This window comes from Drosophila rhopaloa, unplaced genomic scaffold (assembly GCF_018152115.1).
Source record: "Drosophila rhopaloa isolate 14029-0021.01 unplaced genomic scaffold, ASM1815211v1 contig_178, whole genome shotgun sequence".
Lineage (NCBI taxonomy): Eukaryota > Metazoa > Arthropoda > Insecta > Diptera > Drosophilidae > Drosophila > Drosophila rhopaloa.
The window spans coordinates 9,008,079-9,026,114 of record NW_025335059.1 but is presented as its reverse complement, the minus strand read 5'-3'; the positions used below and the strand labels follow the sequence as shown (position 1 = coordinate 9,026,114).

Here is an 18,036-nt window from a genome sequence, read left to right as displayed (position 1 = left end):
TTAAGACCACAAGTGCCTGCAACCCGACCACGACCATGCCCCCAGTTCTCAGCCCCAGCCACGCCTACTCCATGGAGCTGTGTGCTACCGCTTTGCTGCCATTATGATGACTACCAGGCACGCTGATTGCTCAAGAGCGTTCTCTGAGTCGAAGGCTGCACAGAGAAAAAATAAAGCTGTTTGACTAAATATATATAAAATAATAAATGTCAAACAATTATTTAGAACATACGTATTTAAAGTAAGTTATTTTGTTTGTAAATTTATATATGGTTTTATTTAAGCTTTATTTTTAACTTTAAGTTAGGACCTTAAGTTAGGAATGTGTGTTTAATTTTATTTGATCTTTTATCTTAATTATTAATTTGTTGTTTAATTTTATGCCATCTGGGAGTAACCAAAATTTTATTTTAATTAGTTGTAATTACAAATGTACTTTTCATGTATATTTGCTGTTTGGGAAACCTAAAATTTTGTTTGGAAATCTGTAAACTTTTTACTATATATAAGTTGTTTAATAAATTTGTATTTTTAAAAGACTTGTTATAGAATATAATAACATATTTTAAGCCCATTATTTTAGCTCAGTGTACTAACTGGCAACTACTAGTGGTTGTGTGAGTTTGAAATGCGCGTTGCATGAGATAATCTGTGGCTATGTGCGTGCCACACGCCAGGCGTTCTTGCCTCGGATCCCAGGATCCTGGGATCCTGGGGATGCCCGCAGAACACTGCTCCCGGCCACAGTAAGCGCGGATTTTTGATGGTTAATAAAAATTCCAACATTGTCTCGCGCAGTTCATCATGGCCACCACATAAGCACAATATGAAACTGCAGTAGCAGCTCCGGGAACTGTTTCAACGAGCGATGACAACATTAAGACGACGCCTGCCACAATTCTTTTTGACATTTATGTACTTTTATGAGCCAGTTTCGAAACTTCTTTTTAAGCACAACCCGCTTGCGATATTTAAAATTATATTTAAATTGGTAATAAATTATATCCAAACAGTTTTATAAATGCATGAAACTTCGTCGTTATTCGCGAAATAGCACTGCCCCCGAAGCTAAAACTCTTGAGTGAGGGGAATTTCAAATTATGTGTCAGAGAAATTTACATGCTGCCTGTCGCTGAATAATAAAAAAATCCTTTGCAGTTGCATGCAGAAATCTTATGAGCCATGGAAAGATAAAAGCATATCCTTGAAAAGCTAGGCGAATTTAGAGATAATAAATTCGCAATCAATTTATTTATTTTCGCTTTTAGTTTTTCTTTTAATAGCTTCATTTTGGAATATAAATTTATTCAACAAATAATAATTAATTCTGAACTAATATCAATTTATCATAAATTAAAAAGAAAGTTGCCTACCTTTAAGAGTATTTCAATTAAGATGGATTAATCAAAGAACTAGTATTTCAGCACATCCAGCTCTGAGCGACTCTAATGTCAACATACAAATATAGGGGAAAAAAAACTGCTGCGTTATGTTTTCGATTCATTTCGCTTCACTCATAAATGAAAATGGCAAGCAATCACCTGCAGCTATTTTCCAATCAGCCGGCGACTCTTTTTCCATCCACCCGACAAATCCCCGCGCATTTAACGCCGAGCTCAGCTCAGCTTTATGACCAAAACAAACAAAAACTGGAAGCCAGGGCTCACTAGGGAAGTGGGTCTTACGTGGTACCAGGACTGTGAACAGCTGCATCGTCCTGGTGTGCGCGTCCTCGTATACGTCATCATCATCAGCATTGGCATCATCAGCGCATGGAATTTAGATTTTCAATAATCAGGCATCATTGAAAAAACAAATACGCGCTGGATTTTTGGCTCCAATTGAATTGTTGTAGCTTTTGAACTCGGTTCGTGGAGCTTTTGGATGTGTAACGCATAGAACGTGATTGGCTTTGCTGAATGCGTAACTGAAAACGACAGGTGGGGTCTCACAATTTGTGTATGCCAGTTGCATGTTGCAGTTGCAACAATGACAGCCACAGGGGGAAACAAGAGAATTATTGCGGGGATTCACTGTTAACAGTAGGGGCAACATTCAAAGTCAATCAAAGATTTGAACTCTCTGAAAAACCCAGCTGGAAATCCGGGCCGACAACAAAAGTCAAGGGAAATATCTGTTCTGTTATCAATAACGTTAGGTTCTTAAAGTTTATTGGGTGTGCTAGGTTCTGATGAATAAATCAAAATAAAATAAATAATTTTAAAATTTTATAATAGTTTTTCAAGAAATAGTTCAAAGTAGAGCCATCTCTAAAAAAATAAGTAAAGAATTGTCTTGGTAATAAAAAACCATACAAAATAAACCATTAGGGATTCTTAACTTTATTTCTTGTCTCTGTTGCTAAGAAACTTTAAGCGCAAGACATGTTTGTAGGATAATTGCCCCAGGGCTACAAATGTTTGTTCACTGACCCAAGACTTACTCACGTAAGCCCTGGAAATTTTCTGCTGAATACGGGCAATCAATTCACTTTCACTTTGGATAATTTGCTCACACTTGCCTCGAAATGAACGAGGCCACGGCATCTGCATTGACAATTTGCTGTAAGGTCAGGCAACATTTGCATAATTCAATGAGCATACAATCAATGGCGGCCCACATAATCATACACGTGGTCAGGTTGAAAAAAAAATAAAAGCAACTGCAAAAATAAAAGCAAAAAGTGGAGAGTGCTGGGAATTCTATTCGAGCAATTTGGTGCGATTAACTGCTCAATTATTAAAGCATCCCGTGGCGCTCGGCAAAAAAAGAAATCAGATGGAGAAATCAGCGTCCAACCGTCATGGTCCACAGGATCTCAAATAGCAGGGTGGGACAGCGAACAAAACACTTAGTGGTGCAGGGCGTTCTGGCCTTAGAAAGGGTTGCAATCAATTGACATTGATGTTCGCCAGACCAAAAACTATTTCAATGCCCCGAGCTGGGACATGTCGCTCTACATAGCTGTGCCGCTAACTGAGAAAAATATTGGGGTATAAACATATAATAAAAAAATTAGTTCCAGAAATTATTGCATAATAATTGTTTAATTTCCTTTATTTTATCTTAAATCAATTATTTAATGTAGCAATCACCACAAGATTTTTCTCAAGGATTGTAAATTTTAAGTTGTTAAATTTTAATAACACAATTTTATGCTATAGTGTAAATATTTTGCTATCTATTTAAATAAGAAGTTAGGAATATTTGGTTTAAAAATAATCTGTATTTTATTGAGTTAGTTTTCGAAGCTTATACTATTTGATGTTGATTTCATAATTGATGTGTTGCATATAAATAGCTAGGGACTATACAAAATATACAGTTTTTAAAATATTTCTTGAAGTGCTTGTTTTGTGTATCCTATGCTGCTCAGCCGCAAGTCTCAGTGGCTCGTAAAATCTAACATTTATAGCTGATGACTTTCTGGCTGTGACTGTGCCTAGTTCACGGCTAGTTTGGCATACTTTTAATGGCCCTGGCAGCGCCCCGTCTACACAGCTCTCCGGTCCTCCGCCAACCTTTGTATCATTATAATCCGTGGCCATTTAGTGGGGCTATTTGTCGCTGATATGACTCCCTTTACGGGCTGGGCTGGGCATCTCAGTGGCTTGGCTTGCATGCAAAGTGTGCCACTCGAATGGGAGGACTCGTAAAAATACGTTTTATTGCCCAGCAGGACGCGCCTCAAGACATGTCCTGGCCAAAGCCACTTTAATGTCATGCGTGTGTGTTCCTGTGGGCGGACTGGCAACTAATTTATATTGGGGGATGGAAGGAAGGCAGGGCAACCTGCTCGTTAATTCGCAGCATGAAAACTAAAGTGCAAAGTATGTGGAAAGATGCCTGGAGGAATAACAACAGCTACAGCTACGGCCATAGCCACCACCAACTATAAAAGGACAATAAAATTTAATGATTATGTCAACACTTACAGAACAGGGCCATGACGCTTTACAAGACTGTCGACTGTCACCCTTTAAAATTGTCGCCATGCTGTCAGCTCCGATCTCGATGCTGCTTCATTGATTTTTATATCAATTTTCACACTAATATCTTTTAATATGTAATTTTTATGCATGGCACACGTTCACGAGCGACTTTCTTCATTGTCATGCTCGTGGCACACGTTGCGTATGCGTTATTTTTGATTTTTATTATCAGTTTGCCTTGCTTTTTTATCCCCATGTTGTTCTTATTGTTCAGGGGCTTCAATAAAAAAATGTTGTTCGCATTTCTGCACCGTTAATTAAGTTAATTTTTGATTACATTTTAATAATCAAAAGTTTTGTAAGTGGCTGGCACACGTCCCTTGCAATCATCGTACGCTGAAGTCCTTGTTGTTGGCGTTTTTATTAATAAAATTGTGTTGATAATTTAAAAGTGCTTTGCACGCGCATCATGTGCATCGATAAGCTCCATCATCATCCTTTGGCCGAGTGGTGGCAATTAAATTGCATTTAAAAATGGCATTAAAAGCATTAAAAATGCATGTGAAGCGGCGGCAGTTTGATAAGCTGTCCGCATGGTAAGAGTATGTATGGGGTATGCGGAATCTTTCCAGATGGTTTCTTCAATTTTATGTTATGGCTTTCAATTAAAGATTTGGGGTCATGCTATTTTAAAAGCAATTTATTTCCTATTTATGTCACTGCATAATATCTGCCCTTCTGTAAATCAAAATATGGTACTTAATGCTCGTGTCGGTCCTTTTGTGATATCTCTGTTATCGCATAAATTATTACATTCCGCTGCATGGCTTAAATAATAGCCAATGCACATTTGATTATACCAATATGTCGAATCGGTCACAATGCGATTTTATTTAATTTTTATTCGCTTTTATCGCTGCCTGTCCGTAAATGCGTCTGTGTTTGAGAGCCGGCTAATAAATGAGCCAAGCCTCGGGCCAGGCATCATGTCGCAACGCAAAGTGCCACATGGCGGATGCGTGATTCGGTCCAGGCACGTGTCATTTATTGATTTTTAGACGCCGCCGCCGACGTTTCCATGGTTTTTGCATATTTTTCTTTTTTGAAAACGATGATTACAATAGACAGCAGATAGAGACTAAGATGCTTTAAGCAATATTAATGAAGGCATATTTCGGTTCATATGGCTCACAATGCTGACGTCAAAGAACTTCAATGATATTTTTGTAATACACAAAATGGAAAGGTATTGACTAACTTTAGAATTTTTAATGCTTTTATTTATATAATTACATGTCACTTACAACTACGAAGTGTAATTTAATTTATACGGAGTATTTTAAGGCTTTGGGTTACAGAAAAGAAATTATTTTTTGATGAAATAATTCGTGTGCCATCCCAAAGTCCAGCAACTTTCGTTTCAATGGGAGTGTATAAATACTTCGAGTTCCTGAACGGCTCTCTGGCATTTCGAAAATCATAAATATTTAAAAGGAAATAACTGAAAATGAGCGTCCAGTCGACGGATGAAACAACTGCCGCTGGCATTTCATTGAGCCAAGTTGTGGGAATGCTCACAAAAGAGCCATTAGCAGGGAATTTTCAAACACATAGCTGCCACCGAACATATATGAAAAGATCCTGCTTAGCCAGGGAATCCCTTCGCCATCGCACATATATATGTGTCTGAATGCTCAGTATTTTTCAATGGTCCCCATAGCATCTGGCGGCTGTTATTAGTCCTTAAGAAAGGGCGTGGCAGGACAAGGAGTATGCTCATATTTATGGGGGGCATTGCCGATTCCTCATGACTGACTTTTGGCTCGGTGTCATTTGCTCCTTGCCCATTATCACGTACTATCCCAGAAGCCAAAAGAAATGTATATTTATGTACACAACAGCCCGCGGGCTGTTGACGGAATTGGCTTCATTGTGGTAATGTTTTTGCCTCAAGCCGGCGCAAAGAAAAGGAAAAAACTAAGTAGTTCATTTTAAGATGGAGCCTCTTTTGTTATAAATTTTAAGTATGGCTAAGTAAAAAAGCAAGCTTCAAATTGTGGCGAAACAAAAGACTAAATATGCTGCCATGCCAAAGGAAAATGCCTAAAATGAAAGACGGGGGGCGGCAAAGGCAGGAAAATGCAGGGAAATGATGGCGAAGGCGGAGGTGGATAAGCAGAGCAGAACACTGGCTGCGTCTTGACACAAATAGGTTTCCGCCCTAAATCCCAAATATCCCCGGAAGCCGATTAAGTGTTGCCCGTAAGCGCGCGCAACAGCATGAAAGCGGCAGAGACTGCAAATTGTCCTCATATAAGGATCGAGGGAAACGGAGGCGAATGGCGGGGCCAGGACGAAGGAGGACTAGGAAAAGCATCGGCGAAGACACCAGACCCTGCTTGGAAAATAATGGCAATACACGCTATTTTGGCAGTTGCTATGGCTAAGCGAGGGTTGCTAGCCAAGTGTTTCTTTAATCTAAAAAGATCGAAATAAGAGACCCTTTGATATATTTAGCATTGTTTAAGCTTAGCCGTAGAAAATGTATTATATTAATAATTTATTTAAAAATCCATAACAATGAGATTCCTGAAATGGTTCTCGATTTTTTATCCTGGATAAATGTATCCCCAATTGCAATTCTTAAGTTCAATTGCTTTAAAAGTTTATAAGTCAAAGGACTTAAGATAAATCTCGTAAAATCAATTAAATATTTGGTACTCAAATTCCAATTTAAATATTTTTATATATACTTGCATTTTGAATATAAACATAAAAGTCTAAAAATAAACTTTTGAAGCTACCGCCGTTTGCTGCCATAAGGCGCAGCCGGCGTGTAAACACTGCAAGACACATTACAATAAAAAATTTATCGTTATTATCCTTTTCCAAAGTGCTTTTCAATTGAGGTATGGACAGAGCGGCTGGCTGACTAACTGACTCAATGACAGACTGACGCTCATATTCTTCCTTTCACGTCCTTTCCGCTCATTCTTGGAGCTGCATGTGTGGAAAATCGAAGGTTGATTGATGAAGGTTCCTGCCGTGCTGACAGCAAACGGCTTCATCAAAAACGCCAAAAATTTCCCGAAATATCACCATGGTTTAATACGCGGCGAATGCGTAATGTAATGTAATGCCCAAACAATTACCTAGGATGCCGAGCCCAAAGTGTTGATTTCCCCGATCATATTTATTTAGATTTTGCCAGGCAATTTGCATATGAATGTGCCCCCGAGAAAAGCAAAGCATAGGAGAAAATAAGAGACGGCTTACACGCTTAAGCTCGAAGCGACAACTCCATTTATATTATTTCGTTTCCCCTTTGGAAATTAATATGTCATTTTTGCCACCTACACAGACTAGTACAACTCACAGTCAGGAGCTGAGGCACACGAGAAAGGAGACCCAAGGAGTTTTCCCCGTCACACAAACTGAGCTTGATGCTGGGGGAATATTGAAAAAGGCGAAAAATAAACCAGAAATGGGTCAGAGTGGTTGCCAGCGGGTGAGGAGTGAAATAAAAATGCAAATAAAATAAAATAAAAATGTGTCTGTCATGTCAATATTTGCCGCCAGCAGATGAACTCAATTTGCAATTGGCATTGAGTGTGCGAGTGTGCTAAGGTGTAGATGTGTCCGGAAAGCTCCACCCACTTTAATGGCAAATCATGGGAAAATTGATTGACATTTTCATTACACAATTTGCCAGACAAAGCAAACCAAATGATAATGGAGCTGGTCGCCTCAACAGCTTCTCAATTCTGATGCTGTTTGCCGGCGGCAAATAAATTGCACATTATGGACCGCAAATAATTAATGCCAATCATTAAAATAATAAAGTGCATATGAGCTACGAATGCAACGTGCCTTAAGTAAGCTTGTTTTAATTGCGATTAAATAATTGAAGATATCTTGGCTGATGATGGTTGCCCGTTGGTTAATTATTGAGCATCAATAATGCAAAAATAAGCATGGCAAACAGAGGGTAATAATTCAACCGGATCGGGACCATCCGACTCGGGACCATCACCGACTCAAGTGTGTGATGGAATCTCTTCGGTTTACCTGCCCAGAAGAGTTATTAATCTACATGATTATGTTGACCCTCGATAAACAGAAAGGGAGGCGAGTAAAAAGGATGAAGGTCTTAGTTGGTAAGTTGACATTTCTTGTAAAATTCAAGCCACTGAACCCAACAGACAATTGACTTTTGGAGAAGCGGCGAGGAGTGCCCAGTGCTCTGAACATTAAATTAATTGAGCAATTAATTAACACGCCATTGGAGAGGCGGAGGGCCTCCATTTGATGCCGGGAAAAGGCTCAGATTGCTCTCAGCCACAAACAAAGAAAGCCATCGAAGGCAGCTGTTGTCTGAAGATGGCGATAAAAATAGCAAATGGAAAACGGGCTGGGTGGTTATTAAAGCTTCGCGAAGCACGTGAAATTATGAAGTTGAAAAATTAATTCAGCGGCAAGACGAAAACTTTGAACTTTCAATTATGTGGAAAGCGAAGAGCGCCAAGGAGACGGGTAAATGAAAATGAAAATGAGATTTCTGCCTCGCCTTGGCTGCTGTATTTTCCAATTTGTGTGCTCGAGTGCCGCCGTCAGCTACACTCGAGTAATCAATGATGGGCGAGGCACCCCAGACGCCGCCAATCCAAAGCGGAATGCCAGAAAAATAATGGCAAATGTGGCTCCTCCGAATGTCCTGGTGGCTGATGCCTTGAAATGTTATCGATTTCTGACGGTTATCTAATTGTAAGTACACACGTCTCAAGCGCCATTCTGTACTGGGGTCCAATAGAAACGCAGTTTCTGACTGATTTGCGAGGATACTGGACATCGAAAGTCTAAATTGAGTCTGAACTTTGGCATCGATGCAATTCAATGGATAACGACAGTCACGGAACTGGACGACATGTGGATCCAGTTAGTGTTGTTCCAGCCACGCCCCATGCTGGCTGACCTACATATGCATATGTAACACCTAATAGCATAAGTCGCCCTGTGTGTGTGCGTCTCTTGTTTTTTTTATTGCCAGCTAGCTACACTGACAAAATTAAGAAGTTAAAATTTTCTAATTGCTTTAATTGTATAAACTGTTTCCGAGATTTCTATATAACAGCACGATGGCCAAAAGTCTGCTTTTTGTCGGATATCCTAAAAACGGCGTTTTGGAAAATGTTAGTTAGTTCAGCATTTTTTATTCGTTTATTCTGAATCCTTTGTATTTCGAATGATTTTTGCCAAGACTGATAGAGAGGTACAATTTAAAACAAATTAAAAATATCAATTCGTTTTTATTGTTTATGATGTTAAAAAGAAAAGTACTTACCATTAATAAATAACTCAGAAAGTCAAAACTGAGCAGAAGAAAGCAACAAATCGTAAACAGACTATCGTAGTTTATTCATTTTTTTTATGTGCACATTGGGGGCAACTCTTTCCATTCGGTTCCTTGGCACTTTGTTCGCTTGTTAAGTTGAATTTTCGTGTTAAGCGGATGCTGGATACCGCCCACCCGTCACAGCACGTGTGCCAACCACCCACAACCACCCATACACTCAGTCATGGTCGACATGCATTTCCGGTTTAATTGATTTTGCCACAAAATGTGAAATGTGTCGAAAACGAGTCACCGTGACATCACCCCTGACATTCCAACTCCCAACGGGGCTTCCTTGAATAATGTCCAGGGCGAAGGTCTGGGCTCTGAGCGGAGGGCCAAGCTCAGGTCCTTTCTTTTTGAGGTCTTTGATTGCAGATACTTGGTAAATAAATATTGGCAAAACCAATGACTGATTGAAAGGACCACAGGACCACTTGGCACCAACTTCGACAATGCAGGAACTTTGCCTGCCGTTCGTCCGGAATTTTGCCCAGTTTGCTCACCGACTCAACGAGTGCAATCAGAGCAATCACTGGGCTCTCTCCTATGTGAATAAATCACAATTACCGAAGGCAAAGCTTTCTGCAATAATTTCTGAGGTAAGTCTCGGCAAAGTTATTCTATCAATTTATTCAAACTTTTCGAATTTTGTTCACGAGCTTACAACATAAATACAATGCTTTGATGTTGGTTTGTGGGTAAATGGGTATGAAAGTAATATGACATGGGAGGGCTTATTCTACAAGGCACAACAATTTCCATACATAGTGATGGTGGTGATCCGGAACCTATTGCCAGTGAAGGGAGGCTAGGACTAAGTACTAATTACTGGCTAAGATAGCGTAAGTCTACCCTTAAAACCTAGTAAAATCATAAGAAATGAGCGCAGAAAACTTTATGATTTTGGAGGCAATAATCACTGATCAAATTTTCTTGTTTGGCCCGTTTTTGTTCGGTTTGTATCTTAAGTATTCCAAATGGTATTCAAGCTAGTATTGACATCATGTTACTTACATTTTCAAGGGATTTTCATAAATATTCAAAGCTGGCAAATACCTTAATAGACCTTGACTTTTAATGCCTCCAAATGATCATAAAAAGGTTGTCTGTGTCGGATCAGAACAAAAATGATTATCCCTTCTTGAACTTGAGCAACAGGATGGTAAGTATGAGGAATACCAGAACCCAGGAGGAAATAGAAATAAAGCCATTGTACACAACGGGATTGTCAATGCCCCAGCCGCGTTGCAGGATGGATCGCATCGATTCGGTTGGTTTGGTGAGTGGCAGGAAGGCTGTGAAGAACTGCAGCAGCGGGAACATGCCCTCGATCGGCCAGATAATTCCACACAACATAACGATTGGCAGGAAGGAACCCATTGCCACATATGTCGCCGTTCGCTCCGTATCCACAGCACAGGATATAACAAATCCAAAGCTCATGCCGCACAAACCATTCAGGATGCAGAGGGCCACCACGAGCCATATATCACCCACCAAAGTTAGTTCGAAGAAGTAGAAGCTGACGATCAGGACAAAGATCGTCTGACTGAGCATCACCGTAAACTGGGTGACAACCTGAGAGAGCAGGATCTCCGGACCCGTGATCCCCGCCACCAAACAGCGCTCCAACATTCCCTCATTCCGGTCGATCAACATTGCTCCGGAGGTAACAGCCACGGCCAAGAAGAAGATAATGGTCAGGATAACGCCCGGGGGCAGCAAAGTCCGTAAAGTTAGGATTGCGATAGCCATAGATGGGTTGATTGAAGTCCACAGGGACACGTCCTAGTTTTGGGTTCAGATCACAGTCGCCCAACATGTCGCCCACAAAGTTGAAGAAGGTGTATTGAAGGTCACGGTACAGCAGCTGTGAGATTTGTTGATCTATAAGAGAGATGGTTATAACAAGTTTTTAAAACATAATTTTTAAGAAATTTCTACTTACTGGACCAATCCATTCGTACTGACAGATCGGAGGATTCGATGGTGCCATCCTCTGCATAACGACCATCTTCCACTCGCTCCATCAGCGAAGCAGTGTAGTTGGGTTGGATCACTAGCGCAGCCCAGGCTTTACCCTTCCTTACCTCTTCGTAGGCCATTTCATCGTCGGTCACATATTTCTGCAAAGATTAAATAAAAAACAGATTATTATTAACAGAAGCACAATAAAATTTCGTATACGATATATTAAGTTTATGTAATACAACCACTAAGAAAGTGAACCAGTTGAAAAGCCAAATGTGGTAAAAATTATTTTGATTCATGTTGGGTCGTCAATGTCGGTATATTTTGTATAATTTTTAAATCTTATACTTGCGTCTTAGGGATTGAATCAATTTGATTCATTTATTTTAATTTAAATTTTTCCGAAATATTATTTTTGATTACTTATTATTAATTTATTAATTCTTATTCCGGTTCAGACAAAATTGAGATTTGAATGAAATATCAGACACTGTCAGATGTATCATCTAACAATAACTGAAAGTCTTATGTTTTGTTGGAGGACAGAGTCGGTAAATGCCAGTAGTCAATCAAATGCTCAGTCAATTAGCTTAAAAAGTCATTGCACCCGCCAGACAGATGCCGAATGACTGGGTATTGTTTTCGCTGTCGTTGTGCAATTAAAATTGGAGCTGCTGAATTATTGAGAAACCCATGTCGCGATTCCAGGATTCGGGCTGCCTGCCCACGGCACTTCCTTTCTTGGCAGCTTTGTGAGCTGTCTCTTTGTGCGTCCCGCTTCATTTCCTGTCGCATTGTTTGTTGCATGTGGGGCGTGCTGTTCTGCTGTAGCAACAATAAAAGTAACTCCCCGTAATTAATGTGCGTACTTTGCGCCGGGCGATAAATTCAGCGAGGCAAACAAATCAACAACAAAGGAGAGGCGTAGCGTTGCGTTTCGTTACGTTGCCTACTTTTTTGCGGACCCCCGTTTTTGTTGTCAACAATATGTTTGTGTTATCTGTAACCATTTCATTTCGCTTCGAAATAAATAATGAGCTGGCACCAGCCCCAGAAAGTGGAGCAGATCCAGGGATCTTGAGCTAGTTCCGGCAAGTGCTCACACATTTATTAAGTTGCCTTCGAACTGGAGAGGCGTGTAAAACTTTGCCTAAACTTTTGCCAGTCACTTATGTCCTACAACAACCACAAGTATCGCAGCCGAGGGAAAGGCCTGGCCACAAAAACCAGGCTGCGTGTATTGCCATTTGTATTTGGGCTTAGCTGGGGCAATTTTGCGGCTTCGATCTGTAGTTATTTAAACGAAAGTGGCATAAGGACAGGCGCCTCCAAATAGGCGTGAAATTTACTCAATTGCCGCCTAATGCCGCACTCACATCCCAGATTTGGGGGCCAACACACGAGTTTTGCGGTTTAATTTGCCTCATCAGATTTGATGGGCCAGAAAGGGATGTGTAGCGTGTGTGTTTTGCCCACAACTATGCTACGCAGATTGGATTTGAGCCCTTGGCAGAACACCTGAAGCAGAGATTCGGGCGAGTTTTACACTAGAGACCTGGAATAAATTATAATGTGAAAAGCCATGACTACAGACAATCAAATTGCAGGTCCTGAGCAACTTTTATGCTACTATTTAACCCCAACTTCAACATTGTTTATGACAAACTTGAGCCACAAACTATGAGCAAATGAAGTCAACTTGGTCAGAAGCTCGACGCAAATGAGCTCGAAAGGAGCTGGAAGAAAAACTTTCCTTAGCTACCTTGGCAATTTTTGTTTCGACTTTGCCCTAACTTGCCTCATAAAATCTTTCCTGGTTGTCGGATAAAAAAAGGCAGCCAGGGAAGCACTTCGAGCACTTTCTTTAAGTAAAAGCTTGTCGCTAATCAAGTACCAAAAGAAGCGTAGTCAAAAAGGGATTCCTAAGCCATTAAAAATAATTTAGGTACCTATTAAAAAGTAATGTTAAAACTAATAATCTGATGTAAAACTTGATGCATTGAAAATTAAAAAAATTATTTTATTTTTTTCTAGTGTTCCCCATAAAAAAGTTTACTACATTTTCTGCTGCACCAAAAAGCATGACGTTTTTCCGGCCATGCCCTTACACTAATGAGCCACATTGTCAGGCCTAATGAACTTTTAATTAGAAGCAACGACAACAGTCAACGACATCGGCTGACCACAATATGTTTTCAATTTTCCCATAAATTAAGATCCCTTTTTAGGTCCTCTAGCTGTAGGGGGAAGTTTGTAAAATTATTACTGCCGCCATTCAGGGAGCTGCCTCTAGGAAATTGGGGTGTTGGCAGGCTAAAAAGTGCTGCCCACCAAACAAAGGAAAATTTCTGCGTCGTTAAGACAAGGGTAACCAAAATGCGTTTGATCTGGACGAACACTAAGGAATAGAACAACTAAACACATAACCACAAGGCAAAAGACCCGAAAAAATCCAGGAGACAGCGAGAATTATACGCTTTTCTTTTTCAGTTTTCTTTTGGTCTGCGAGGTAAATATATGCAGGCACCAAAAGGCACAATAAACTCATTTTTAAGGAGTGACCCGCTTGATACTTGTTGGGAAACATTGAAATATTAAAAACAATAAAAATGTCCATAAGTTTTAGATGTCATTTGTAATAAAAATGTAATTTGAAACAAAAATGGTAGTTTCAGCTTTCTTTCCAATTATAATGTTTTGTTAAATAAAAGATAGAACTCTTAAATCTGCTGTTTTTCCTTTTATAAAAGCGAATTTAAAAATGCTTTATTTATTTTTAAGACTTTGCAATAAACACATCATACCCGAACTTTAGCTTGTCTACGTGGTAGAGAAAAGTGGTATTGGAAAACACAAAACGCTTTGCCGTCAATACCCGGGGAAAATTCAAATTTCGGTGACCCACCCTCGAGATTCGCCTGAAGCTCTATCCTGAGAAAGATTTTGGGAAGGTGAGATGGGCCTGGGTTTAGGGCCAAGTGCTGATGGCACGTTGATATGCTGTTCATTGACCAAAATTAACTTGGCCTCCTCCCCTTCCTTTCGTTCGGAGTCTTTGATGCGGCCAAAAGATACACGGGCGCGTATTATTTTTCCTTCAATTTCTCCCTTATTTTTGTCCGAAGTTATACAAATTTGGTCTGATAGCCGGCGGTGGGAGGATGCTTTTCAATTTCCAAAGGTAAAAAGTTTTCCTCGCAAATTGCCAGTTGAGGCATGCGGACGGTTGCTGGTCTTATTATTGCGGTCTTTATTATATTGTTATTTGAAAATTTGGAAAAGTTAGGAGGTCACGGTCTGTCGGCGGGATAATTTGATGGGACATTGAGATCTCAATGCTGATTTTGTTTTATTGTCGTTCAGCAGAACGCAATTGATTGTCCAATCGGATTCCCAGAAATGGTTGAGTAGTATACCCTTGAAGGCAGAAATTTACAAGCAACCAGTTAATAAGTTTCAATTTTGCATGAATGCTGTGCAAACTAATCGTAAAAAACCCATACTCTTCCCTGTGCTTTACTGTTATTACGCTTATTACAGTGTCTAATGTAAAATGCATGAAATCGTAAGCCAGGACTCAAGCCCTCCAACCGAAACGAAACTCAAATTAGGCAACAAAAGCGACTTTGTTTTTGAAGCGTAATTTGCAATAAATTGCCACAAGCGGCTTGCCTTGGCCTCTGCTCTTCTCCTTCTGCTCTGCCCTGTTTTGGCCCACTATTTCTGGCCATCGCCGCCCATGGCAGGGCAGTAAATTTATTGATGATCTCGACCGACTGGCCGACAGTCGACTCGGGCTGTTGTTGCTGTGCCAAAGATAAGCAGCTGTAATTTGTGTTCGCCAACACCAAGGGCAACGCCAGAATCAGGGGCATGGGCTACGACAGCATCCTCTCCTTTCTGCATCGAAGAAGAAGCCAGAGCACGAGCAGTGCTGCCCAATTTATTTAAGGAATATTATCTAAGTTAAATAGAATTTAAAGAATTGGAAATACAGTTGTAAAGCATTGCAAACCAATTAGTACATAGTGCAGTTCCCAATTATTGAAATTTTGTTTGTTTTAGTTTTTACATATATTACATCTCCTTAAAACGAAATAAGGGTTCAATTTATGTTATGAAAACATTTGAAACTCGTTTTTGTATTAAGATGATAAGATTCTAAATTCTTCGAGACAAAAACACTTAAGAGAAACAACATGAAAACAAAAATTGTCTAATTCCTAATATACAAATAGATACAATAAAATTGTCTTGAGACACTGCATGTTTTGTAATACAGATGAAACACTTCCAGTTATCGCATTTCATTACATTTTGAATTTTAATATAGATAACTTGCATATTAAGAATAATGTTTAGAGAGGCAAAAATAAAGTTATAAGCCCTAAAAATGTACGTACTATACCAGAGAATAGCCAAGTTAGCACCACTTCTTAGGCGATTTGGCCAAGACAATGGTAAGTATATGGAGGGGGTGATTTAGGAGTGTGGCAGGGTGAAATGATGTGTGCAGTAGATTGAAGACCAGGCAGCAGTCTCCACTTGGACCCAACAGGGGGAGCCACTCGGCTGTCCACACAAATTGAAATAAATTACAGGAGCGGCCAGCAGGGCGTATGTATTGGGATCGAGGGCCCTGAATATAAGCCACACGAGTGGTTATTGCAAAGTTCGCACTGCACAATTTAACCAAAAAGCCAATGACAGCTGATATTTCACCCCCGGGCTGGGAGTTGCATCTGCATTTGCCACTGCCACTGCCTCATCTTCTGCCTCTGACCACGTCCTTCTACTCTCAGGGGGTTGTGAAATCGGGGCGGGATTGGGGGCGGTGAACTCGAGTAGGTAATTTGCATTGCACTCACCACAACCATGCTCTTGTTCTTGACCAGCATATCGAGATAACGGCAGCTCAGCATCGTCTGATTGCATCCGGTGTGCACTGGACAGAACTGTTCCATAATCATTTCCCCCGACATCTCGTGATTCGCCACGGCCAATTTGAGGCCAGTCGGATCATGGCCGATGGCGTAGCAGAAGAGCAGTATCTGCACCACTGGCAGGCCCACGATGAACAGCATCACCCTGCGGAAGAGACAACGAATGTTGGTTCACAATGATGGTCAGTAGTATTCTTAGCTTATGATTAGGTAGCTCAAGTACATAACAGAAGCAAAGCTTAAGTAAAAACTATCCTGATTAATTTCTTTACGCTCTAAGAATAATAAGACTTGTATTTAATAAGTCAATAATAAAATATAAATAAAATACATAAAAATATATAACACAAATTGGTTGAATTTGTATGACATATTAGTTACTTAAAACTGTACGTTATTTTTGGGCACTTTTTTTTTCTTTCTTTACATGGAACTTATTTAATTTATTTATAAAAACATTTAAATTATTATTCTAAATTTGTACTATTTTTGTTACAGCTTCTATAAAGCTACGTTAGATATTGAGATGTTAAACAATAATACGAAATGATGGACAAATCTTGTTCAGTTTTATTACTTGATAACCTGAATCTCAAGAAGTCAAAATATAAATAGAAACCCGTTTTTATTTGCTGAGGGTTCGGTGACCTTAAGTTAACTATTTATGTAACATACTTTAAAGCTAAGTTTTCGAACTTTGTTACTCACCCAACATTGCGCATCATCCACAAGAAGTTTTTCCAGATGAGAGCGTGGAGGTGATGCGACTGCATCACATGGAGGTTGTACCAAAAGGACGTGGGTGTCTCCTGGGGTGGTGGCAGCGGCGGGGCTGCGGGGGCGGTGGTACTGATCGGATCCCGGGCCGCCGAGGACATGGAAATATTATCGCCAAACTCGCCGGATATTTCAGCGGCATGCTGTTCATCGGACATGTCCAAAGCGGGATTAGAAATCGCCGGCACCGTAACCTGTTCCACGATTTCCTGAGCGATTGACGATCGTCGGCGCTTTCCCATATTCTGCAAGACGGAGAGCTTCAGGAAAACATCCTCCAGCGAATCAGCATTATACTGCTGTCGTAGATATCCCGGAGATTCCTCTGCCAGCATTTTTCCACCACGCAAGAGGCCAATCTAAAGATAAAATTATACAAATTATAATTTGGAGTTACTTATGAGATCAATATAAATTTGTAGCTCTGTTGTTTGAGATAAATCTTTGAAAATAAACGCAACTGTTTATCTCTTTCTTAAGTGTTGATCGATCTTACACCATTTCAAGCCAACTAAAATTTGCTAACTGGGATGTTTAAGTTGTATGTTTAAGCATTCCGGTACGCTGATAGCGAAAATGACAGAAAAAGACCAAAATTAAGTTAAAATAGATTTGGGTATCATCCCTGTTTTGTCAGTCAATTGATTTGGAGCGTGCTCTAACAAAGTGTCGTCAAGCCAATTAAACTTTTCGACTTTGATGCGACTTGCCAGTCGTCCTTGTCCTTGTCCGCGACCCAGAATCTTTGTTGAAGTTTGCGCCCTCTATGCACATCCTCTTCCTGTTGTTGTGGATGTCGATGAAGTTTTATCGACTCCCAATGCCCGACGTAATCCCTTGTTCACGCAACGTGCGGAAATTAACTTAATTGATTTCTGTGTCCGTACATGACCAGCCGTCTTCCCTTTAGCCCTTCTGCAGACAGAAAAGTTTGGCCGCCTGCTCCAGGATTTTGTCGTTGAAGAAGACGCTGCTTGTTCATCAATTCCACACGAAATAGATGGCTTCATTAGGCATG

At 40.1% G+C, this 18,036-nt stretch overlaps 1 protein-coding gene across 1 annotated transcript in view; it reads right to left on the bottom strand.

Annotated features, from left to right (window-relative positions):
• Positions 1-9,931: 9,931 nt before the first annotated feature.
• LOC108036959 (ABC transporter G family member 20) overlaps positions 9,932-18,036 on the bottom strand; it is a 48,914-nt gene continuing 40,809 nt past the window's right edge. Inside the window, 5 exon segments of the mRNA XM_017113372.2 lie at positions 9,932-11,043; positions 11,045-11,214; positions 11,276-11,453; positions 16,167-16,386; positions 16,950-17,377. Of these exon segments, the coding sequence (XP_016968861.1) occupies positions 10,459-11,043; positions 11,045-11,214; positions 11,276-11,453; positions 16,167-16,386; positions 16,950-17,377 (1,581 nt within the window). The 3' untranslated portion in view covers positions 9,932-10,458.